Source organism: Andrographis paniculata, unplaced genomic scaffold (genome assembly GCF_009805555.1).
Source record: "Andrographis paniculata isolate CXL003 unplaced genomic scaffold, ASM980555v1 Contig26END, whole genome shotgun sequence".
NCBI classification, from domain to species: domain Eukaryota; kingdom Viridiplantae; phylum Streptophyta; class Magnoliopsida; order Lamiales; family Acanthaceae; genus Andrographis; species Andrographis paniculata.
Window position 1 is genome coordinate 1,192,732 of NW_026137557.1, and position 25,964 is coordinate 1,218,695.

Genomic DNA, 25,964 nt, shown 5'->3' on the forward strand with positions numbered 1-25,964 from the left:
CCCGCCGTGTACGGCTTCTGCTTCCTCGCAAGTCCATATATAACGGCAAGAGGCTAGAGTGCAACGGTTGAATTTCGGCTATGGCGGATTCGTCGGTAGGACCGTCGAGTTTCTGCACTCAGGCGAATGCTTTGCTGAGGAAGAATCTGATTTTTCAGGTATCTTGAAAAAAAATAAATTCATTTGTTGTTTCTTCGATTTATTGTGTATATTCGATGAGTTTGGAGTCTGTAAGTTCTTGTTTGGTGCTGTAATTAGTGGTTTCTGGTAGAATTTGGTGCTTCGTATCGTACGTCTGTTCATTTGAGGTGCTTGTGTGGCTTGACAGCTGAACATTTTGAATTAACTTGCAATGGAAATGGCGATACGGAAGATTTTACTCCTATTAATGATTATGGTGATCTTGAATTGTGAATTTAGTGAATGTTATTTGGATCTAGGTTTATTTTGGGATTAGATGTTCTTTTGCACGTTGGAGGATAAATTGGTTCACTCTCTCTCTCAGAAGAATATTTACATTTTTCTTTAAGCTGGAGAAGTCTAGAACGAACTCTAACAAGCTACAAAATGGGCCAAATCCTAGAAGAAAAATACAATTAATGGCCCAAAAAGGAAACTATATAAAAAGTGAACGGCCCAAAACAAATATTTTAAACATGTTCTTCCAATCTTCCTTAAAGAATTCCCTTTCTGGACGTCCTAGAATTTGCAGGTCATCTTCTTCCTTGTTTTCACACCCTCCATGCACAATTTGGCGCGCAAGTTCTTAAAAAGAGGACCTGCTGAGGACTTTGTAAAGATGTCTGCCACTTGTTGCTTGCTGCCTACATAGGTGGGAGCAATGAACCCCTTTAGGAAGGTAACGGTGCAATATGGCGGGCAATTTTGATGTGCTTGGTTCGGTATGTAGAGTGTTAGTGTAGATTGATTGTCACAGGAATTTTAATGATTCTAGGAGGTAAGAAATCCACAGCAACTCACATGTTGTTGTGCTCGTACTCCTATATTTAGCTTTCGTGGATGAGATGCTCACTGTTGTTTGTTTCTTAGCTTTTCATCAGTTAAGATTACTGCCCAGAAAAACACGGTGATTGATTTTCTTGAATCCGGGCACATTCCCCAATCTGCATCACAGTAGGATGGAGAAGAGTTAGCATTGAAAAACAATCCATGATTTATGGTTCCCTTTAAATACTTCCGTAAGGGAATAGAAGCTCTCCAATGTGCTGTTGATGGCTTGTTCATGAATTGACTTAATTGTTGAGTTTCAAAGGCAATATCTGGTCTTGAGAAATTAAGGTAAAGTAGCTTTCCAAGTTCCAACTAACCTTCGATAGACTGAGGCATCATCAGTAAGAGGTTCTCAATCAGAAGCTGATAGTTTCACTCCTGTTGGTAATGGAGTAGATGCTGCTTATGCATGAAGCATTTTCATGTCATCAAGGATGTCGGTAGTGTATCTACCTTGGGACAAGTCAATCCCCCCACTTAGCTGCCTTATGTCAATCCCAAGGAAGAAGTTTGCTTCTCCCAAATCCTTGACTACTTGTATAAGTTCAGATGATGAACCTATTAACAAGATCTCATCCACATACACAGTCAAGATCACCACTTCAAAATGAGAACGTTTTATAAACAAACAATGGTTACTACGGACTTGGTTGGGTTCACTGCATATACATACATAATGCTGGTTTTCTTATGTTTCTGTGAGGCTTGGTTGGAACACCATGTGAGACTACTACGGACTTTGAAGAAGATTGATCACTTTCTTCAGCTTGCTGAATCCCTATGTGTGAGGACAACTCAGGAGAGGTAGGAAAGATCTTATCATTACTAGCAGAGCATCTAGGTCTTGAGACTTCAACATTGGTTCTTGTATCTTCACTTAAAGAATTTGAAGAATATTGAAAGCCAAGAGGAAGGCTCCTGCAGTAGGTTGGGATGTTGCTTGAGCTGGAGTAGTGTCAGCAACAGGATGTGTTCCTAGAAACACACTTTCATAAAATATGACATTCCTAGTGACAAGGACCTTAGTTTCAAGGCTTAATACCTTGTAGCCTTTTGTGCCTTGCTTATAGCCTATGAATATGCATCTCATTGCTCTCTTGTCAAGTTTGGTTTTAGAGCAGTCTGTGTTATAGGCATAAAACAGTCACCAAAATACCCTTAATAATCCAATGTAGGTGTGTCACCATACAAAATTTCATATGGTTATTTCCAGTTGAGTATAGGTGTTGGGAGCAAATTTATTAAGTAAGATGCAGTTAATAAGGCTTCATACCAAAAAGACTTCCCCAGACCAGAGTGGAACAGAAGGATCTAGTGACAGCACAAATGTGTTGATGTTTCCTTTCTACACTTCCATTTTGTTCAAGAGTGTAAGGGCATGTCCTCTGATGTTTAATACAATGCTCACTCAATAAGTGTTCAAAGGCTTGACTTGTGAACTCAGCTCCATTATGACTTCTCACAATCTTCACCTTTCTTTTAAATTGAGTCTGGACCAGCACTAGAAATATTGAGAATATGATTTGAGCCTGTGATTTTTGTTTCATCAAATATGTCCATGTGGCTCTGCTGTGAACACCAACAATTGTTAGAAAGTATCTGCAACCGTTGGATGAGGCAAGGTTGTGAGGACCCCATATGTCTATATACAACAACTCAAAACAGCTAGAAGCACAAGAATCAATGTTATAAAGAGCTTTCTTTGTTTAGAGAAATGACAAGCATCTCCAAAGCACATAGTTGGAATAAGTGAGCAATGATGTAACCAAGCTCATTCCTGGATGGTCAGAAGGGGAGAGCTCTAGGTGAGCCATTGAGTAGAAAGTCTGTTGGTTGCAGAGGATGGGGTAGTAGCGGTTGCAGGATCAGATGCCATGGTAACACTTGTATGAAGCTATATAAAGGATTGCTAGGCTAGGGATAGGAAGTGAGAACTGAGCGCAGATCACTACTCTGATACCATGCCAAGAATTGAAGAGGATTTTAACGGTGCTTGTTTCACTATTGAAGAAAAAGATGCTGTGCTGAATATGTATTTACACTTTTTCTAGAGCTGGAGAAGTCTAGAGCCAACTCTAACAAACTTCAAAATGGGCCAAAACCTAGGCTGATACAACAAGAAGAAAAATACAATTAATGGCCCAAAAAAAGATTAAAAGAATGAACCCAAACTGAAAAAATTAAAAGTTTTTCGGTTTAAACTGTTTGGTTTTGATTGTTCAATTACTTGGTTCGGTTATGGTTTTCAACTTTTAGTTTTGGTTAACTGAATTTTTTAAAAATAAAAATTTTATATTAATAAAAAAAACTCTCTCCGTCTACCAAATCTATGCCTATTTTCCTTTTTTATTTGTCCACAAAAAGTATATATTTTCCATTTATAGCAAATAACTTTTACACACTCCTTATTTATACTCTTCACCATTACATTTATTTACAAAATGCTATAACTATTTACACATTCAATCTATTAAAAGTTTTCTCATTTCATTAATTTACTTATATACTTATTAAAAATACCTTATTTCATGTCATAATCAACAAATATAATACTATATTAATTAAAACTCGTGTTCAACCCAAATGAGCATATATTTAGTGGACGGAAGGAATATATATTATAATTTCGAGTATTTGTATTTTTAGCATTAATATATATTAATAAACCAAACCAAACAAAGTTTTGGTTTGTTCGGCTTTTAACCAAACCAAATTTGGTTTGTTCGATTTTGGAAGAAGACTTCGGTTCAATTTTGGTTTTAATTTTTACAAACTGAAAATCGATCAAAATTTAAAGTTCGATGCACACCCCTATGAACAGCCCAAAACAAATATTATAAACATCTTCTTCCTTAGAGAATTCCCTCTGCTTGACGTCCTAGAATTTGCTTCTTTCTTTTTTCTTTACAGCTTGGATAGATTACTACTATGGATTCATTGGATATATTATGAACTGCTTTCTTGACTCTGAAAACACAATTTCATCATCGTTGCAAAGTGGTGGCTCAGAGTGTTGATCATGGAGTCTTGGTCTTCTGCTCTAATGCATGCTGCCCCAATCTGAATGATGTATGGATATTAATTACCTAGTTTCCCACCAATTGTTAAGAAGCTTAAGTTTAACGGGTATGTATGTGGTTCTAATTGTTGTTTTGGTTCCAGAGCTTATAAATGGCTGCATGATTCTGATGTGAAACCTATCAAATTCATATATACATGACTCTGGTACTTCTAAAATTTGTACGCTAAATTCTGGTGTTGAGATTAATTGAATTCGTTATTAATTCACACTTCACAGTTACTTTGTACGTCAAACTTTATCATATGATATAACCATGTTTGACCGTTAGTTGCTCTTAGTAGACAGGAATGAAATTCGAACTGCTGCTTCAAGTTGATGTTTTCATTTCTTTGCAGAAAAGAAACATCAAGACAAATATTCGACTTGTTGCTTCACCAGTTTGTATTTGTATTTTGCTTCTTATCATGCAAATTGTGGTGGACAATGAATTAGACCAGCCCTCAAGAAGGTGTGGGTGCACTTGCGTGGATACTGAAGGGAGTGGTCAATGTGAACAAAAGTGTGGGATTGAATACTCAACTGCAGAACAAGCGCGGCGTTGTTCCATTCCTCATCCCCCCACATGGCCTCCGTTATTACAAGTACCTGCACCACAATACCGTGCTGTGAGAACTGATTATATATCATATGGAGACTTGCCAGATGAGAGATGCAGGAGAACGGGTTCCTGTCCTGCAACCATGCTCATTACAGGAGAAAACCAAACATTTGGACAACGTTTGTCCCTGTTCGTGCATACTGCTAATTATGCTATGACTTTAATATCCTAACTTATCATAAAGAATGATATTCCAGCGATGATTTGATAGGTGTGGCTGAGAGCTTCTTTCCAAAACAATTAAGTATAAATGCATCTGATATGCTCTACAGCTTAGCTCTTAATGTGCTGGTTAGCAATATTTCTCTATGCATTGTTTCCATTAAAGTGATCATTCTATTTACCATTTGTCAAGTTATAATGATGATACTAAAACTGATTTTTGGTTTTTCAGGGTTCAGAAACAATGACTGAGATTACAAACTTTCTTGAGCCTGCTTTTATATCAGATACTCCTGTTGATTATCTCCAACCTCAATGTACATCAACTGCTGATATTTCATTCCCTATCAATTTTGGCCCTGCTACAATTGAACAAAGTAGGTTATAAGGTTACAATCTTCTTAGTATATTCAACTTTTTGCAAAAAATTGGAATTTAATTGTGATGGCTCTGCTTTGTACAGTGATATTTTGAACTAAAATTTGCAGGGTGTGAAAAAGTGTTTGTATTTAATAAAAGTTCCTTCTAATTTAATGCAGAATTACGCTGTGTTCGAGGTTTGACTTTGTGGCGAAATAGTTCTTCAGCTATCAATAGTGAGGTGTACAAGGGTTATCGTACAGGGAATCCAGAGAAAAAGATTAGTGAGATTTTAGCAGGTATTGTACTATACTATAGCATTGCACAAAATTCATTTAGTTTTTATGGGATTTTCTAATTTTCTTATCTTTTTTTTTTTCACAGCTTATGATTTTATGAATTCAAATGAGAATCTATTCAATGTGAGCATATGGTACAACTCTACGTATGAGAATGATACAAGCAGAAATCCTATTGCTTTGATGCGGTTGCCTCGGTCTGTAAATTTGGTACATAATACTTCCGTTACTATTGCATTCAATTCATCTACCCGATGGTTAAATTACTATTCATATTTTTTGCATAACTGGATTTTTGAAACACTAAATGGTCAGTTGAATTTAGTCCATTTAGGATACAATTGTTTTCTGATAGTTTAAATGGCTGAAGCATGCATATTAAAATGGTTTTTATTTCACATTATCTCAGAATTCATTATTATTTTTTGATATGCAAAATATTCAACTAGTGGTATATTGGAAATCTCATGAGCATATCAAACTTATTATTGAAAAATTAAACAGTATTTTTGTTCAACATGTTTAACTGCTTGTCTTCTTAATTTGTTTTGTTAGCCCTGAGTTTCTGTAAAATGTTTACATCAATTTAGCCTGCCGTGGAAAAAGTCTCACATTCATACTAGATAGCATAATTAATGTTCCGTGCCTCTATTATGTCTTTCATGCAAAAATTAATAAGAATAGAAAAATATGCTGATACTTCGCACATTTTGCAGGCTTCAAATGCATATCTTGAATTTTTGCTTGGACCTGCGACAAAAATTCTTTTTGACTTTGTGAAAGAAATGCCAAAACCTGGAACAAGACTCAGCCTCGATTTTTCTTCTCTTCTAGGGGGGCTTTTCTTTACATGGATTATAGTACAGTTGTTCCCGGTAAGTTCACATTGTTGCAAGACATTATTATCAACAGGGTTATTAATGTTGTTTTCTCTCTTTTTCAATATTTTCTGTTGCTCCAGCCTGGACAAACTTCCTGCAATTTAAGGTTCTTGACCTTAAGTTTCTATAGTAATTTTGATATTAGGGCTTCAGAAGATTGCACTTCCACTGCGAGCATATTTGTTTTTTGGGTAGAAGTTTTGATTATTTTGAAATGTCACATCTCCGTAAAACAGATCTTCTTTGTTCTGTTGTTAGATGCATAATCCCTTTCAGTAATTTACAGATATAGATGTTAGTGCTATGAAAATAGCTTCATTTTTTTTTCCATCTCATTGATGGTAAATAGAAGAGAGATATAGAGGCACTCTTCTTGTCACTTCAAAGAGGTCTATGAATTTAAGTGTTACTTTGCTATATTTTATCTGCAGTTATATGCTATACATGACTGCTTATCAGCTTTTTGTGTTCATTATAAGATTTTCTGTTGTTATGTTATCTTCAATATTGATACCTTGTATAGTGTGTACCTATTATTGCTAAGTGCTAAGTGGAGTCCTTTACATTTTATTTGGCAGGTTATACTTACATATCTGGTCTATGAAAAGCAACAGAGACTGAGAATTATGATGAAAATGCACGGGCTTGGCGATGGACCATATTGGCTGATATCTTATGCTTATTTTCTTGTAATATCATTAATCTACATGCTTTTCTTAGTAATATTTGGCTCAGGCATAGGTAATCCACGAATTTTATTAATTAATTAAAATTTCAGAATCCCATTCTTTATATCTTTTGATGTAATGTCTGTCAGGTTTGAAATTTTTCACACTAAATGCCTACAGCATCCAATTTGTGTTTTATTTCCTCTACATAAACTTGCAAGTCTCGTTGGCTTTTCTTGTAGCTGATTTCTTCTCAAATGTGAAGACTGCTTCAGGTATGTCCTCAGCATTATTGTCCATTTTTACTTCTTACCTTGCTTTTTTACTTATATATTTCTTTCTCATGATGCATCTTGTCGCATTTGTGTGAACCTGTGCATCTCAGTTGTTGGCTATATGATGGTATTCGCAAGTGGCCTTTTGGGTGGCTTCCTTTTCGAACCCTTTTTGCAGGATCCTTCATTCCCAAGTATGCTTTTTTTTTTGGGTTAAATTCAATTTGTGCGATTCAGTATGGCATTGATTAGCAAATATAATAACTATTATTGTACTCTAATTTTCTATTAGAAAGATTATCTATGTGCATTATTGTGTACATATGATGATAAACATGATATATCACAGGAAAATTTCGCGGTCACATCATCTAATGTCTGCATTAGTTGAAGTTCCTGCTTTGTATGATCGGAAATTTAGATAACAGAGCAATTCATGCTGTTTGTTTTTCTTGGAGTTCTTTGTGCTTACTTTTCTTAGGATTGAACTTCCATTATATTATCTTTATTTTTCATATTCAAAGTTTCTCGATGAATATCCTAATCATATTTTCTTATTGGAATGGACTAGCCATGCTTGCATGTATTTTCTGCGCTTTGATTTTGTTTTATTTTTTAATTAGTCTAATGGTTGTTGTTTTTACTCTTAACCCTTTTTGCAATAGTGTTGGATATGCAAACATATCAGCTTAACCTTGTAACAATCCTTGCAATATTGCAGGAGCTGGGATAATTGCTATGGAGTTGTTTCCTGGATTTGCTCTTTATCGTGGGTTATATGAGTTCGCTCAGTCAGCCTTTGAAGGAAATTATTTGGGAACAGATGGAATGCGGTGGAAAGATGTAATGAAGAGCAACAGCGGAATGAGAGAGGCCATGATCATCATTGCAGTAGAATGGGTAGTCGTTCTTGCTGTTGCTTGTTATGTAAATCAGGTAATGTCATCAGGACGAAGTCCTCTGTTTTTCTTGCGGCGACGCCGGAAGAATCTCTCATCATCCTTCCGGAAACCAAGCTTAAAGAGGCAGGATTCAAAGGTTTTTGTTCAGGTGGATAAACTTGATGTTGATAAAGAGGTAAATGTCGACTGAGGGGTTTCATTGTGCATGGATTCTGTGTTAGATGTCTCCCATTTTGATGTTCCTGTATTTTTTCCAGCGGGAGAAGGTCGAGCAGTTGCTACTTGAATCAAGTACAGATCATGCCATCATCTGCGATAATCTGAAAAAGATCTATCCAAGTAGAGATGGCAACCCGGAAAAATTTGCAGTTAGGGAGCTCTCACTTGCTTTACCATATGGGGAATGCTTTGGCATGCTCGGTCCAAACGGTGCAGGCAAAACCTCATTTATTAATATGGTCGGTTAATCAGTTTACTGTCTGATATCTTCTGTTGTTCCATGTGTATATATCATTTTCAGAGTATGCAGATGTCGGTCATAATTTTTTCACTCAAATTTCTTGTGCTTTGTCAGATGATTGGACTCATAAAGCCTACCTCTGGAACTGCATACATTCAAGGGATGGATATACTAACCAATATGAATAGAATATACACCAGCATGGGCGTGTGCCCCCAGCATGAGTAACAATTCGATTCCTCATCACAACACGGGTAAATCTTGGTTTTGATTAATGTTAGTACAGGTTTTTTCTACACTTTTGCAGTTTGCTGTGGGAAACATTAACGGGAAGGGAGCATCTCCTTTTCTACGGGAGGCTTAAAAATCTCAAAGGCGCGACTCTAACGCAAGTAAGTCCCTCCCTAATACATTTCTAAACAATTTGGCCTGTGCTTGGAGTGTTTTGGTATTTTGAAATATTTTGGATTTGAAATTTATTGAATATGTGAAATTACAAGTCTAGATTTATGTGATGCAATTAATGGAGATTTAAAAACAATTAATTAGAAATATATTGTATTTAAATTTGTTAAACCAATGGATTAGCATATTCTAATTTATTGCTTAGGATTTTGGGATTAGATATTTTTTTTATATATATATATGGCTATATATGTATCTTGTGGAACAATGTTCCCAATTCATTTCTTCACATTATAGTAAATGAGTGTTGAATGTAATAATTTTATATAGAAAATAGATATCGAATTTGAGGTTTTTCATTTAGAAAAATATTTTACTACAAATTGCATTATCATAAAAAACCAAAAACACATTCCCACACCCTCGATTGCTGCTGGGGCTGTTATTCGAGTTAAATCAAGCCGAATATCTCATGATTGAACTTGACTCAATCTCTTATTGAGCGGAGTATAGTCCAAGCCCAGTAATATTTTTTCTAGGTTGAGCTCGAGCTTGAGTTTTATATTATTATATGTTATGTTAAAGTGATCATCTCAACTAAAAAGCTTATACTAGTAGGAAAATGATCATTAATTATTATTATATAGTCAATCAACATATTAAAAATATAATAGATATATAAATTTATTATCTTATTGAACATTGTCCAAGTTGAGCTACTTGATTCAGATTTTTATTTTTTTTCGGGTAATTTTCAAGCTTGAGTCTAAAGTAGCTAGACTCACATAACAATTCTAATCTCTGCAAAGTTCATTGGTTGAGACAATGAAGGGTTATAACCTTGTAACTATGTACATATATATTGCGTTATTCAGGCAGTGGAAGAATCTCTCAAGAGTGTGAACTTGTTCTATGGTGGAGTGGCAGACAAACAAGCCGGAAAGTACAGCGGAGGCATGAAGAGGAGGCTCAGCGTTGCCATTTCACTCATTGGAGATCCAAAAGTATACTTACATTAAGGATTTGTTCTTTCTAATATTTTTTCACATTTTTTCAAAAAGTTAATACACTACACACACTCATTATTTTTATATTCTCTACACAATTTTCTATACTTTACATAAAAAAATTTCTTTTTCAACAATCTCACAAAATAAACACACCATAATATATTATGACATTCTCATGTAAGTTTCTTGACATTAGTTCTTGAATTATTTGTATTCTTGCAAGGTGGTGTACATGGACGAACCAAGCACCGGACTCGATCCGGCCTCAAGAAACACGTTGTGGAAAGTCGTAAGACAAGCGAAACAAAACCGAGCTATAATTCTCACAAGTATGTACACTCTCGTAATGTAAAAAACAGTTAAATAAATGGACGCAAATATTTGTAAGTGGTACCTATACATCCTTTTAAGAATTCGGGTATTATCATTTCATCTTTTTGTTGCATATTTCAGCGCATTCTATGGAAGAGGCGGAGCATTTATGCGATCGCTTGGGAATATTTGTTGACGGCAGTTTGCAATGCATTGGAAACCCGAAAGAGGTAACACACTTTCATATTTAGAGTGTGTTTGTTTAATTTTTTTGTTGTAAGGTACGGAAAATTCTGAAAGTATTATAGAAAATAATATTTTGAATGTTTTTGTTATATAACTTTTATTATTATATGTATATATTGTATATTCTACTCATTCCCAACCAAATGTATATATTTGTTTTTCCCTAATAGAATAAGGAACAATAGTATCTTATTCCTAATTGGGTGTAAGAATATTGAAAAATATATCATTTTTTTGTATGGATAATGATATATTTGTAATTTAGATAAAAATTAAAGTATTTTGGTATTAAAGTGAGAATACTTTTATTTATAATAAAAATATATATACATTTGGTGTAACAAATTAAAATAACAAAATGTGTACTTTTGGATGAGTCGACATATATTAATTATTATTTTTAATAATATTTTAGGAGAATTGTATATATATATAATACAAAGTGAATACACTTTAAATTGCTCATAATTTGTGGAATCTAATACATTTACGTATTCATTTTTCTTTTTTTTTTTTTTTTTTGTATTGACAGTTGAAGGCGAGGTATGGGGGATCATATGTATTTACAATTACGACATCCCCGGACCACGAGGAAGAAGTCGAAAGATTAGTGCATCGCCTATCTAGGAATGCGACAAAGATATACCAAATATCGGGCACACAAAAGTTTGAACTGCCAAAGAATGATGCAAAAATAGCGCAAGTGTTTGCTGTTGTCGAGGATGCAAAGAGCCGGTTTGCTGTTCAAGCATGGGGTCTTGCAGACACTACATTGGAGGATGTCTTTATTAAGGTTGCCCGAGGGGCGTCGGCCGGTGACACCCTCTCGTGATTATTGTGGAACCGTAGCAAATTTGTGGATTATATTTACATATATTCGCGGAAGTATATAGATACATAGTTTTCATTACATGGACAAGTTTAAAACATCATTGGATTCGCACATATAAATTATGTGCATGGTTGTATACTTGTATGCTTTTATACAAATATTGTCTCCGAGATAGCCATTTAAATACATTAAAATAATACTCTCTCCGTCTCAGATATCATGTCATGTTGCCGTTTTTGTCCGTCCCATATACCATGTCACTTTCTTTTTTTTTTGAAAAATGATTACACATTTTAATCTCATTTTAAATTTTTTAATGTTATTTTTTTTAATTTTAATTAAACTAATTAGTTATCTTAATATTAATTTATAATTATTTATATTATAGAATAATTATTTTTACTAATATCGAGTAATAATATTACTCCGGCCCAAGTTAATCTAATAATTTTTTTTTTATTTTGGATCCATATGAAATCAATCTATTCATTTCTAGGTAATTATATTTTTCATATAATTAAAAAAACCTTACTTACATACTATTACAAAAATAATTTATTTAACAATAATATATAAATACTATAAAACTAATAAAATTTACAAGTACTATATTCAATAAGAAAGAAATTATAAAAAATAATATTGTAGAGAAAAAGAAATGAACAGATAATTGAATTTTTTTTTTAATTTTTTTAAATAAAAAATTTAGCTTAAAAGTGTAAGGAATTAAAAATACATGAATAGATTTAACGAGAATTATATATTGTGAGTGGAAATGAGAAAACAGATTAGGTAAAGGATGTTTTGCTGAGGTTAGAATTTGTAAAAAAATACTCATAGTTAGTTAGTATTTTCTTTCTTATCTTTAATAATAATTTAGATGTAATTTTTATGATATCGGAATAATATATTTATAAAAAAAATCATAAAAATTAAATGGTAAAAAATTGAAACAAACAAAAAACAAATAAATACAGTCATGTTTTCAATTTTAATTTTTCTTCATTTTTCAAAGAGATACAATTACAATACATATATATATTTTTAAATTTTATTTTATTTACTCATATATATATATTTTTAAATTTAATTTTATTTACTCAAATAAACAAGAAAAATAGAAGAATAAGTAATTTTTATTTAAAACAAAGGTCTGTTTACTCGTGGGATTTATATCCTGATTTTACTATTCTATTTTTTTTTTTAAAAAAAATATCAAATCAATCGCCCTATTATTTATTTATTATATTATACAAAAATTCTATTTTATATTCAAAACATCAAATCAATATATATTTATATCACAACAAATAACTATTTTAATTCAAAATTTTACTATTAAAACCAAACCTAAAATCAAAATCTTACAGTAATCACACTCAAACTAATCACACCCAACATCAAACAATATTATATATTATCTTTTATTTATTATATTTTAAAATTAAATTTTAACTTTTAATTTATATATTTTTTCTTCTTCATAATCATCCTATTTAATTTTAAAATTAAATTTTAATTTCTAATCATATATATATTTATTTCTTTCTAATCTTCTACACTTCTTTACCTTACACAATATCGTATTGCTCAGAGCAACTCGATCAAACCTGCCTCACATTTTCTCTTATATCTTTCATCCTCTTTCAGTTCTTCTTACTTTTCGAACTTTCAGACAAACCGTCTTTCATCTTCTTTTTCTCAAATTGACATTGTCCAGACGGTCCCGTTCGACCTTTTGTCCAATCAACGCCAATCAGTAATATTATTAAAAATACATTTTAATCATGCATATGTATGACCTATAATTTATTTTCGCTCAAGACCTAAAAAAAAGTCCAAGACAACCCCTGTATATTTCGATGGATGGATGACATATTATTTAACAAAACTAAATAAAATAGGTCCGTAAATGATAGTATGGTGGTGTGGGAAGTGAATTCATCTGCCACACATGGTTCGCCTGGTGTGACTTGTCTATCAGCCTCGATGATGTTTTTTTATTTTTTAGTTTCAAATAAAAATTATTGTTAGTAATTTCATATAAAAATATATTATTATTATTATTATTTTTACAAATATCAATTTAAAATATCATTTAATCAAATTCAAATAAAAAAAAATCAAAAGCAAATAAAAATTATGGTAAATTATACAGCACCTTGTATTTTAGAAAAAATGCACAAAACATCTCATATTTTAATTATTGAGTGAAATCTCTTGGGTTAACGTAAAGTTTGCACGAAATATCCTCTTGTCCAAAATTGATATTTGGTTTTAAATAAAAACCTAAATTAAACAAGTTTTATACAAATAAAAAATCGTAAAATATTTTAAATAATTTTGTTGAATAAAATAAATAAATAAATAATTGATCAATAATTTATTTTTATAGTTTTGGTAAAAATCAGATATCAATTTGTCTCAAAAAAATTATAAAAGGAAGAATTAATCAATTATTTATTTATTTATTTTACTCAAAAAGTTATTTAAAATATTTTACGTTTTTTATTTTTATAAAATATGCATAATTTAGGTTTTTATTTAGAACCAAACATTAATGTTGAACAATAGTGTTGTTTCGTACAAACTGTACGATAACATAAAAAAAATTTCACACCATAAATATACAGAGTGCTCTGTGTATTTTTCTTAAAACAATTATATAATTTACCTTAAAAACTAAACAAACAGTAGATATACAAAAATCAATAGAATGCTAATAAAATATTTATCCAACACCTTCTTACACAATTTCTTAAAATTAAATGTCAAACTTAATTTGGCGAGAAAAAAAAAAATCACAAAATAAAAGTTAATACTCTCTCTCCGTCCTATTAGGTTGACATTTTCTTGTTACACTTAAATTTTTAAATATTAGTATTATCTTAAATTGCAATAAAAAGACAAAAATACCCTGGTGTAATATAAAAGTAATGACATTTTGTGTAATATATTGTAAGTTGAAATGATATTTATTATGTTAAGTATGTAATACAATTATTAAATTAGAAAATGATAACCTTGTTTTGGGACGGACGAAAATAAAAAATAGTAATATTTCAACGGGACGGAAAGAGTATATTAATTAAGTATCCATTTAACTAAAATAGGAATATTATCATCGGACAGTTACAACATCCAAACAAAGGAAGTAGACATCGTTAAGCAATATCTTTATTTATTATTTTTAATCATTTTCCATTTAGTCAATCGTTGACTAAATCATTTATTTATTTTCTCAGGAGCTTTGATTAGACGGACGATTTCAGTTATAAAAATATTTGAACAGTAAAAAATTATGTACTTAATTAATAATATGTTTTATTAATATAAAAAATAATATTTTATATTAAATAATTAATTTTTGAAAAATGAATAATGTATTATATTAATATATGTATATTTATATTTTTTTTAGTTATATTTATGATAAATTATTCATTAAAAAATATTAAGTGAACAAATGATTTTTTTAGAAATTTTTTTATTATACAAAAAATATGTATATTATATCAAAATCCGTACAAAAAAAAATATATATATATAAGTAAACAACAATCATTATTATCCAAATCACGCGCTTGTTTTTCCTATAATTTAATTATTACAAACTTTCCAAACTGACAACGATACGGTACATATATAGATTAGGGGTATTTTGGTCATTTCACTAAAGTAATATCCGCGAACTTGCGGCGCCTTAGACTTGTAGGGGCAATTACGTCATTTAGGCCTTCTGCTTCCTCGCAAGTTCATATATAACGGCGAGAGGCTAGAGTGACGCAGAGTACTTCCTCTGCAACGGTTGAATTTCGGAAATGGCGGATTCGCCTGTAGGACCGTCCAGTTTTTGGACTCAAGCGAATGCTTTGCTGAGGAAGAATCTGATTTTTCAGGTATCTATAAAAAAAGTAAATGAATTTGGTGTTTCATCGATTTGTTGTGTATATTCGATGACTTTGAAGTCTGGAAGTTCTTGTTTGGTGCTGTAATTAGTGTTTGATGGTAGATTTTGGTGCTTGATACGTTTGTTTATATGTGTTAATTGCTGGTGTGGCTTAATAGCTGAAATTTTTTGAATTAATTTTGCAATGGAAATGGCAGTAGTGAAGATTTTACTCCTATAATCAGTTTTTCATTTTCACTTTTATTCATTGATAGTTATGGTGATTTTGAATTTATTTGGGGTGAATTTAGTGAAATTTATTTGGAATTTAGGTTTATTTTGTGATTGGATGTTCTTATGCACGTGGATTGGCTATACGGTATTGGATAGATTACCACTACGGATTCATTGGATATAAGATGAACTGATGAACTGATTTATTGCCTCTGAAAACACAAATTTCATCATCTTTGCAAAGTGGTTGGTTCAGAGTGTTGATCATGGGGTCTCTTGTTTTCTGCTCTGACGCATGATGCCCCAATCTGAAAGATTTTTCATTCAGTGAAGCCATGTATGGATATTAATTATCTGGTTTACTATGAGTTGTTAAGATGCTTAAATTTAAATGGCATATATGTGGTTCTAATTGTTGTTGTTACGAAAGTTAACTTAAGTCCCGCATCATCGAAACACTAAAGAAAAAATAATTGGTTATAAGTTTAACATCTAAACTCCACATAGCATGAAGTTTTTTCGGAAAGTTCAAAAGCACATTTGTGCCAGTTTTAGGGGGGTAGTTGTTGAGAAAACAAACTCCATCGATTATAAGTTAACATCTAAACTCTACATAGTATAAGGCTTTTTCGATAGTTCAAAAGCACATTTGTGTGGGTTTTATTGGTGTATTTGGTGGGAAAACAAACTCCATCGATTATAAGTTATCTAAATCCTAAATGGTATGAGACCTTTTGGGAAAGTTCAAATATTTGTGCAGTTTGATCCTAAGGCAAGATTTATTTAGTTCACACTTCACAGTTACTTTGTGGTTCAAATTTTATCATATGATTTATCCATGTTTGACCATTAGTTGTTCTTCTTTCTTTGCAGAAAAGAAACATCATGACAAATATTAGACTTGTTTTATCTCCATTTATTATCTGTATTTTGCTTCTTATGGTGCAAATTCTGGTGGACAATGAATTTGACAAGCCCACAAAAAAGTGTGGGTGCACTTGTGTGGATACTGACGGGAGTGGTCAATGTGAACAAAAGTGTGGGCTTGAATACTCAACTGCAGAGCAAGCGATGAGTTGTCCCATTCGTCATCCCCCCAAATGGCCTCCGTTATTGCAAGTACCTGCACCACAATATCGTGCTGTGAGAACTGATTATATTCCATATGGAGACTTGCCAGATGAAGCATGCAAGAGAACTGGTTCCTGCCCTGCAACCGTTCTCATTACAGGAGAAAACCAAACATTTGGACAACGTTTGTCCCTGTTCTTGCTTACTGCTAATTATGCTATGTCTTTATTATCCTAACTTCTCATAGAGAATGATATTCCAGTGATGATTTGATAGGTGTGGCTGAGAGCTTCTTTCCAAAACAATTAAGTATAAATGCATCTGATATGCTCTACAGCTTAGCTCTGAATGTGCTGGTTAGCAATATTTCTCTATGCATTGTTTCCATTAATATGATTATTCCATTTACCAACTGTCAAGTTATGATGATGATACTAAAATTGATTTTTGGTTTTTTCAGGGTTCAGAAACAGAGACTGAGACTACCAACTTTCTTGAGCCTGCTTTTATATCAGATACTCCTGTTGATTATCTCCAACCTCAATGTACATCGACTGCTGAGATTTCATTCCCTATCAATTTAAGTCCCGACACAGCTGAAAAAAGTAGGTTATAAGGCTACAATCTTCTTTGTATACTCAACTTTATGCAAAAAATTGTTACTTTCCTATGTGTTTTTACTTTACACTCATATTTTGAACTAAAAAAATTTGCATGTTAGTGTGAAAGACAGTTTATTTGTATTTCATAAAATTTTCTTCTAATTTAATTCAGAATTACGCTGTGTTCGAGGCTTGACTCTGTGGCGAAATAGTTCTTCAGCTATCAATAATGAGCTGTTCAAAGGTTATCGTACAGGGAATCCCAAGGAAAAAATTAATGAGATTGTAGCAGGTATTATACCATCTACAGCATTGCACAAAATCATTTATTTTTATGTGATTGCCTAATTTATTTGTCTATTTTTCACAGCTTATGATTTTATGAATTCACATGAGAATCTATTCAATGTGACCATATGGTACAACTCTACGTATGAGGATGATACAGGCAGACAGCCTCTTTCTTTGCTGCGGTTGCCTCGGTCTGTAAATTTGGTACAAAATACTTACATTACTATTGCATTCAATTCAGCTACCCGATGGTTAAATACTATTCGGGTTTTTGGCATAACTTGATTTTTGAAACAATAACTGGTCAGTTGGATTAAATTTGCGTGCATTTAGGATATAATTGTTATCTCATATTTTAAATGGCTGAAGTATGCATATTCAAATGGTTTTTATTTCACATTATCAGAATACATTATTATTTTATGATATATAAAATATTAAACTAGTGTTATATTGGGACTCCCATGAACTCATTAAACTTATTAGTGAAAAGTTAAACAGTATTTTTGTTCAACTTGTTTAACTGCTTGTCTTAACTTTTTTTGTTAGCCCTGAGTTTTTACAACACCCCCCCGCCCCCTCCCAATTTCTACATTTTTCTGCTGCTTAGATTTGTTATGTTTTATCTGTATTGGTTGAGTGATCTATATGCATTTATATATTATTCCTTTTTAGAGACTTTTCATGCTTGCAAACCTGCTATGAGTAGGAGAACGGCAGACCTGATTGTGAATCAGGTGGCTAGAAATCTAGTCTGTTTTCTGATTTTATGTACCCTTTTGAATATCCTTATTTTGTCAGAATGTTTATTTCCCATTTCTTTATCTATCTGAATATGCTTCTTTCTCCTTTTTTTCTTTAATAACAGACTTCCAAGGAAACAAGGAGCTTTTAATCATTTCATCACATAACATTAGCATATACTATTTCAAATGCTAATTTCTTTTGTAATGTTGCATAATCTTGCATTTTTTAAATAGTGCAAAATTATATAGATCTTGATTGAATGCTGCAAGTAATGTGCTGTGCCACTATTATGTCTTTCATGCAAGAATTAATAAGGCTAAAATGAAAATACGCTGATACTTTGCCCATTTTGCAGGCTTCAAATGCATATCTTGAATATCTTCTTGGACCTGCGACAAAAATTCTTTTTGACTTTGTGAACGAAATGCCAAAACCTGAAACAAAACTTAGCCTTGATTTCTCTTCTCTTCTAGGGGGGCTTTTCTTTACATGGATTATAGCACAGTTGTTCCCAGTAAGTTCACATTGTTGCAAGAGCAAGACATTATTATCAACAGAGTTATTAATGTTGTTTTCTCGCCTTTTCAATATTTTCTGTTGCTCCAGCCGCGACAAACTTCCTGGAATTTAAGTTTTTTGGCTTTAAGTTTCTATAGTATTAGGACTTCAAAAGATTACACTTCCGCCCCAAGCATATGTGTTTTTTGGGTAGAAGTTTTGACTATTTTGAAACATCACATCTCCATAAAAACATGTCTTCCTGGTTTTGTTGTTATATGCATATCCCTTTCAAGAAGTTACAGATATAAATATTAATGTTATGACAGGTGGTATTTTATTATTTTTCTATCTCACTGATGGTACAGACAAGATAGTTATAGAGACACTTCTTGTCACTTCGAAGAGGTCTATGAATTTAAGTGTTACTTTGCTATCTTTTATCTGCAGTTATATGCTATATGTGACTGCTTATCGGCTTTTTGTGTTCATTATTTCCGTTGTTTTATTGTGTCCAATTATTATTAAGTGCAAAGTGGAGTCCTTTACATTGTATTTGGCAGGTTATACTTACATATCTGGTCTATGAAAAGCAACAGAGACTGAGAATTATGATGAAAATGCACGGGCTTGGGGATGGACCTTATTGGCTGATATCTTATGCTTATTTTCTTGTAATATCATCAATCTACATGCTCTGCTTCGTAATATTTGGCAAAAGCATAGGTAAATCCACGAATTTGATTAATTAATCAAAATTTCCTAATCCCATTCATTTTATCTTTTGATGTATTGTCTTTCAGGTTTGAAATTATTCATACTAAATGCCGACAGCATCCAATTTGTGTTTTATTTCCTCTACATAAACTTGCAAGTCTCGTTGGCTTTTCTTGTAGCCGATTTCTTTTCAAATGTGAAGACTGCTACTGGTATGTCCTCAGCATTATTGTCCATTTTTTCTTCTTAGCATGCTTTTTACTTACATATATCTTTCTCGTGATGCATCTTGAGTCCTCATTTGTGTGAACCTTTGCATCTCAGTTGTTGGCTATTTGATGGTATTTGCAAGTGGCCTTTTGGGTGGCTTCCTTTTCGAGCCCTTTTTGCAGGATACTTCATTCCCAAGTAAGTAATTTTTTTTTTGTGAAAGTCAATTTGTGTTAATGAAGCGATTCAGTATGGAATGGATTAGCAAGCATAATAACTATCATTGTAAATTTAATTTGCTATTAGAAAGACTATCTATGTGCATTATTGTGTACATATGAAGATAAGAAAATGATATATCAGAAAATTTGGCAGTCACATCATATGTCTAATCGAAGTTACTGATTTGTATGATTTAGTAATTTTGATAGCAGAGCAATTCATGCTGTTGGTAATTCCAATTAATGCTGTTGGTTTTTCTTGGAGAGTGTGCTTGTTCATTGCAGATTGGGTTGCTATATGTGCTTTACTTTTGTTAAGATTGCATTTCCGTTATATTTTCTTTATTTTTCATATTAGAAGTTTCTCATTGAATATCCTTATCATATTTTCTTATCGAAATGGAGAAGCCATGCTTGCATATATTTTCTGCATTTCGAATCTTTTTCAGAAGTTTAATGGTGGTTATTTCGGCTCTTAACCATTTTTTGCATTAGTATTGGATGTACAATCATATCAGCTTAACCTTATAACAATCCTTGCAATATTACAGGAGCTGGGATAATCGCTATGGAGTTGTTTCCTGGATTTGCTCTTTATCGTGGATTATATGAGTTTTCTCAGGCCGCCTTTCAAGGAAGTTATTTGAGAACAGATGGAATGCAGTGGAAAGATTTGATCGAGAGCGACAGTGGAATGAGAGAGGTCATAATCATCATTGCAGTCGAATGGGTAGTCGTTCTTGCTGTTGCTTATTATGCAGATCAGGTAGTGTCATCTGGACGAAGTCCTCTGTTCTTCTTGCGGCGATGCCAAAAGAATCTCTCATCATCCTTCCGGAAACCAAGCTTAAAGAGACAGGATTCAAAGGTTTTTATTCAGGTGGATAAACTTGATGTTGATAAAGAGGTAAATATTCGACTCTTGATTGCATAATTTCACTGTGAATGGACTTTGTGTTCGATATCTCCCATTTTGACATTCCTGTATTTTCTTCAGCGGGAGAAGGTCGAGCAGCTGCTACTTGAATCAAGTACAGATCATGCCATCATCTGCGATAATCTGAAAAAGATCTATCCAGGTAGAGATGGCAACCCAGAAAAATTTGCAGTTAGGGAGCTCTCACTTGCTTTACCATACGGGGAATGTTTTGGCATGCTCGGTCCAAACGGCGCAGGCAAAACCTCATTTATTAATATGGTCAGTTACTCAATTTACAGTCTGATCTGATATCTTCTGTTGTTCCATGTGCATATATCACTTTCTGAGTATGAAAATGTCGATCATAATTCATTCGCTCAATATTTGTGTTTTGGCAGATGATTGGTCTCATAAAGCCTACCTCTGGAACTGCATACATTCATGGGATGGATATACTAACCGATATGAATAGAATATACACCAGCATGGGCGTGTGCCCCCAGCACGAGTAACAATCGATACCTCACCATAACACGGTTAAAAATCTTAGTTTTGATTCATGTTACTACAATTTAATCTTGTCCCTTACACTTTGCAGTTTGCTCTGGGAAACATTAACGGGAAGGGAGCATCTTCTTTTCTACGGGAGGCTTAAAAATCTCACAGGCGCGGCTCTAACACAAGTAAGTCCCTTCCTAAACTCCTAATGTGTTTCTTGAAACAATCTGGCCTTTTGCTTGGAGTGTTTTTGAAATTTGAAATATTTTCAATTTTAAATTTATTGAATAGAAAATCAGTGCATGTAATAGTTTTATATAGAAAATAGATGTTGGATATGATATTTTTTAGCTAGAAAAATATTTTACTATAAATTGCATGATCATAAAAACCGAAAACACATTCCCACACCCATTTGATCGCTGCTAGGGCTGTTATTCGAGTCAAATCAAGATGATTATCTCATGATCGAACTTGACTCGATCTTTTATTGAGCATAGTAGAGTTCCAATCTCATTAGTATTTTGTCGGTTAAGCTCAGGCTGGAGTTTAGGGAAAACTGTTTTTTTTTTTTTTTCTCTCTCTAATTGGAATTATTCCGTAACTGAATCATTCGCAAACTAGTTTAGTAAGTAGAAAATTTTTGTAATTTTAGTCTTTCGGCGTCGGAGATGCCTACATGGCACTCGTGTGGCTTGTGAGATGACAAGTGTCCGCCAAGTCAGCGAGACACCTGACAGACACATAGAGTTTTATTTATTTTTTTAAAAATCTTTAATTTTCAAAATTGTAATTTTTGCAAAAAAAGACAAAAGAAAATATTAAAATTAAAAAATCTATGCGTCCGCTGGGTGTTGCTGACCCGGCGGACACGTGTCTTCCGGCGAACCATGCGGGTGCCACGTAGGCATATACGGTTGACTAAAAATGCGAAAATTTTTCACTTATGAAACTAGTTTGCGACTCCAGTTACATGACTAAAATGATAAAGGGCTTTACGGGACAAAAAAAATCAGTTTATCCTTAAAAATATAATAAATGTTTTAATACATTATTTATAGAACTTTGTCTGAATTGAGCTGCTCAACTCAGATATTTTTCTGAGTATATTTTTCAAGCTCAACCTGAGTTTGCCCCTAAACTAATTCAATTCACATAACAATTCTTATCTCTCTGCTAAGCTCATTGGTCGATGATGGAGAGTTATGACCTTGTAACTATATATACATATGCCGTGATTCAGGCAGTGGAAGAATCTCTCAAGAGTGTGAATTTGTTCCATGGCGGAGTGGCGGACAAAAAAGCCGGAAAATACAGTGGAGGCATGAAGAGGAGGCTGAGCGTTGCCATTTCACTCATCGGAGATCCAAAAGTATACTTACACTAATATATTATGATATTCTCATATATAAGTTTGTCGACATTAGTTCTTGAATAATTCGTATTTCTTGCAAGGTTGTGTACATGGACGAGCCAAGCACCGGGCTCGATCCGGCTTCAAGAACCATGTTGTGGAAAGTAGTAAGACAGGCGAAACAAAACCGAGCTATAATTCTCACAAGTACGTACGCTTTTTAAATTTTACAATTTCGTGATTTCTTGAGAAATTTTATGCTTTCAAGTGCTTATCACAAGGGAAGTTTTTTGTTTGTTCTTTTTGTGCTCGGAATGTTTTGGTTTTTATTGTTTTTAAAAGTAGAATAATAGTTTGATGCAATATTATAGAAAGTGAATATGTTAATGCGTTGTATAAATAAATAAATAAAAATAAAAATAGAGAATTTGTGTCTGCGTTTTGATTTTTAGTTGAAATAGTTTTTGAAATTCTAAAGTATACATAGCCGGAGCTGCCTTTAGCAATTCTTTTGAAAAATATACTCTCTTCGTCCGAAAGTAATCTTCTTGTTTTATCGTTTAGTATGTTCAAATCAAATTTTTTTTATTTTTTTAAAAAAATAATTTTCACTTAAATACCTTATTTTTCATATTATTTTTTATTTTAATGTCAAAAGGAAAATGAACATTATAGTATACATTTATAAAATACTAATTTATGTTAATCCATGTGCAAAAGTCAAATGAAAAACCTACTCTTGGATGGAGGGAGTATTTCTTTAAATTGTGTGGTTTTTGTATTTTATTTTTGTTTTGTATTCATTTTTTATATTCTTTAGTAACAATTATTGTAAAATATGATATTTTATATGAAAATTTGATATATGAATGTGTTCGATTGGAGAATTTCTCAGAAATTCTATTATTCAACAAATTTTTTTCCTCAAAAAATATCAAATCAAACCGTTAATTTTTATTTTTTATATTATACTAAATATTAATTTTACATTCAAAATATCACATCAACACCTATTTTATACATACAACTATTACGATTCAAAATTTTTACAATTCAAATCCCAACTCAAAATCCAAATCCTCAAACAAACACACTTATATATTATGTAAAGTATGTGCATGTTTCTCTTTAACGCGAAGTTGAGTTATTTAATAAAATTTATGTACTATATATATATATATATATAATTTAACGGATCTTTAATATTAACTCATAATTTTAAATATATGTAAACAAATATTTATAAGAATTCGGGTACTATCATCGCATATTTTTGTTGTATATTTCAGCGCATTCTATGGAAGAGGCGGAGCATTTATGCGATCGCTTAGGAATATTTGTCGACGGCAGTTTGCAATGCATTGGAAATCCGAAAGAAGTAACACATTACACACTCCAATATTTAGCTTGTGCATATTTTGTTGTACCTAATTAATTATCTTTTTCTTTTTGTAATGACAGTTGAAGGCGAGGTACGGAGGTTCATATGTATTCACAATGACGACAGCCCCAGACCATGAGGAAGAAGTCGAAAGATTGGTGCGTCACCTATCCAGAAATGCGACAAAGATATACCAAATATCGGGCACACAAAAGTTCGAGCTGCCAAAAAATGAGGTAAGAATAGCCCAAGTGTTTGCAGCTGTCGAGGATGCAAAGAGCCGGTTCGCTGTTCAAGCATGGGGTCTTGCGGACACTACATTGGAGGATGTCTTTATTAAGGTTGCCCGAGGGGCGCCGGCCGGCGCCACCCTGTCGTAAGTATTGTAGAGCCTTTGCAAATTTGTGAATTATATATATATATATATATATATATATATTCGGCTATGGTTGTGTTTTTATACATAAGTATTGTTTTCGGAGACGGCCATTTTAATATATAAAATATTTATAAATTATTAGTTTATATATTTATCATACACTAAATAAATAAATACTCCCTCCATCCTTATTCTATATATCCATTTGCTTTTTGTACGAAATTTTAGAAATATTAGTATTATATTGGGATAAAGTAGAAATAAAAGTAAAAAAAACTAAATTAATCGTATTAGTATTGTATGATATAAAGTAAAGGTAATGACATTTGTGTAATATATTGTAAATTAGAAGGGTATTTGTAATGGTAGGTAGATAGTACAATTACTGGAAACTGATACTTTGTTATAGGACGGACCAAAATAAAAAAAATGGATAGATTGTTAAGGGACGGAGGGAGTATTACATTAAAAAATAAACGGTCCGAGATTTTTAGGTCATTAAAAAAAATTAGAAATTATTATTTGGGTTGAATATTGTTATATTTAGTGTAACTTTGGTTTGGTTTAGGGTTTGTATGATGGTATAGTTTTATTATTTTTTTAGTAGTTGTTATAAAGGTTTGTTTTTGGTAATTATCGGTAAAATTTTAAATTTGAATAGTTTGTTAGGGTGATACAAATAAATATATATTGAATATAATTTTTTTTTATTAAAATATAAAAATTATGAAGAAAATATTTGATTTAATATTTTTTTAAAAAAATAAATAAATAATAAATTTTAAATTTGAAACCCCCAGCCGTTGGGGTGGACTCTTGACAAATAAAACCCGGTTATTTATTTAAAGTTGTCTACGTCCAATGTATATAATTGAAATTTAGTAAATGCAATCCTCACACATTAATTATATATCATATATTTTATTTGAAATTGCAATTATAAAACTTTCTATCAATTGTGGATAAGCTTTTAAGGTTTGGATTTTTAAATAAATAAAAATTTGAGTTTGAATAATCGTTTAATATAATTTAAATAAATATTAATTTTTATAATATAAAAAATAGATATATAGTAAAAGTTTTGTAAATAATTCATAAAAGAACGTAGCAATATATTTCGTAAGTTATTCTCTAAAATTAAATAAATAGTCTCTCCATCCCACTCTACTATTTTTTTTTTTTTTCTATCTCATATAATTTGTTTTTTTTTTAAAAAAAATATATATAATTATACACTTCAATCATAGTTTAAATTTTTTTGGATATTAAATAAATTATTTAGTCATTTTAATCTTAATTTATAGTTATATTTATTAAATAATAATTATTTTTACTAATAAAGTTCTTAATTACTCACCAATTACTTAATACCTAAAACCCAGTAAGTAGAAGTGGACAATTTAAGTAGTGAAAAATTTAAGTAGGACGGAGAGAGTACATATGTTGTGCT

General features: G+C 32.1%; 1 protein-coding gene across 4 annotated transcripts; it reads left to right on the forward strand.

Annotated features, from left to right (window-relative positions):
• Positions 1-24,641, forward strand: LOC127246069 (ABC transporter A family member 7-like). Of its 4 annotated transcripts, none has more exons than XM_051267267.1 (18): positions 1-158; positions 4,429-4,810; positions 4,903-4,982; positions 5,086-5,230; positions 17,472-17,591; positions 17,670-17,794; positions 18,693-18,851; positions 19,399-19,561; positions 19,639-19,764; positions 19,877-19,960; positions 20,535-20,890; positions 20,981-21,181; positions 21,301-21,410; positions 21,501-21,585; positions 22,644-22,772; positions 22,856-22,961; positions 24,044-24,132; positions 24,216-24,641. In XM_051267267.1, the coding sequence occupies exons 1-18, from the start codon at positions 81-83 to the stop codon at positions 24,513-24,515; spliced, it is 2,838 nt and encodes a 945-aa protein (XP_051123224.1). In that variant the 5' UTR covers positions 1-80; the 3' UTR covers positions 24,516-24,641. The 4 variants fall into 4 exon arrangements, with proteins under 4 accessions (XP_051123224.1, XP_051123223.1, XP_051123221.1 ...); XM_051267266.1 differs by lacking the exons at positions 4,903-4,982; positions 5,086-5,230 and adding exons at positions 16,974-17,053; positions 17,158-17,302 and having other exon boundaries at positions 2-158; XM_051267264.1 differs by lacking the exons at positions 17,472-17,591; positions 17,670-17,794; positions 18,693-18,851; ... (9 more) ...; positions 24,044-24,132; positions 24,216-24,641 and adding exons at positions 5,393-5,512; positions 5,598-5,722; positions 6,229-6,387; ... (9 more) ...; positions 10,567-10,655; positions 11,204-11,716 and having other exon boundaries at positions 25-158.
• The last annotated feature ends 1,323 nt before the right edge of the window (positions 24,642-25,964 follow it).

Excerpts from the sequence above, each read along its gene's own strand:
- LOC127246069 (XM_051267267.1), top strand. The coding sequence starts at position 81 with ATGGCGGATTCGTCGGTAGGACCGTCGAGTTTCTGCACTCAGGCGAAT. Across the intron at positions 19,961-20,534 it reads GCAGGATACTTCATTCCCAA|GAGCTGGGATAATCGCTATG; the intron begins GTAAGTAATTTT and ends GCAATATTACAG. Across the intron at positions 21,182-21,300 it reads AAACCTCATTTATTAATATG|ATGATTGGTCTCATAAAGCC; the intron begins GTCAGTTACTCA and ends GTGTTTTGGCAG.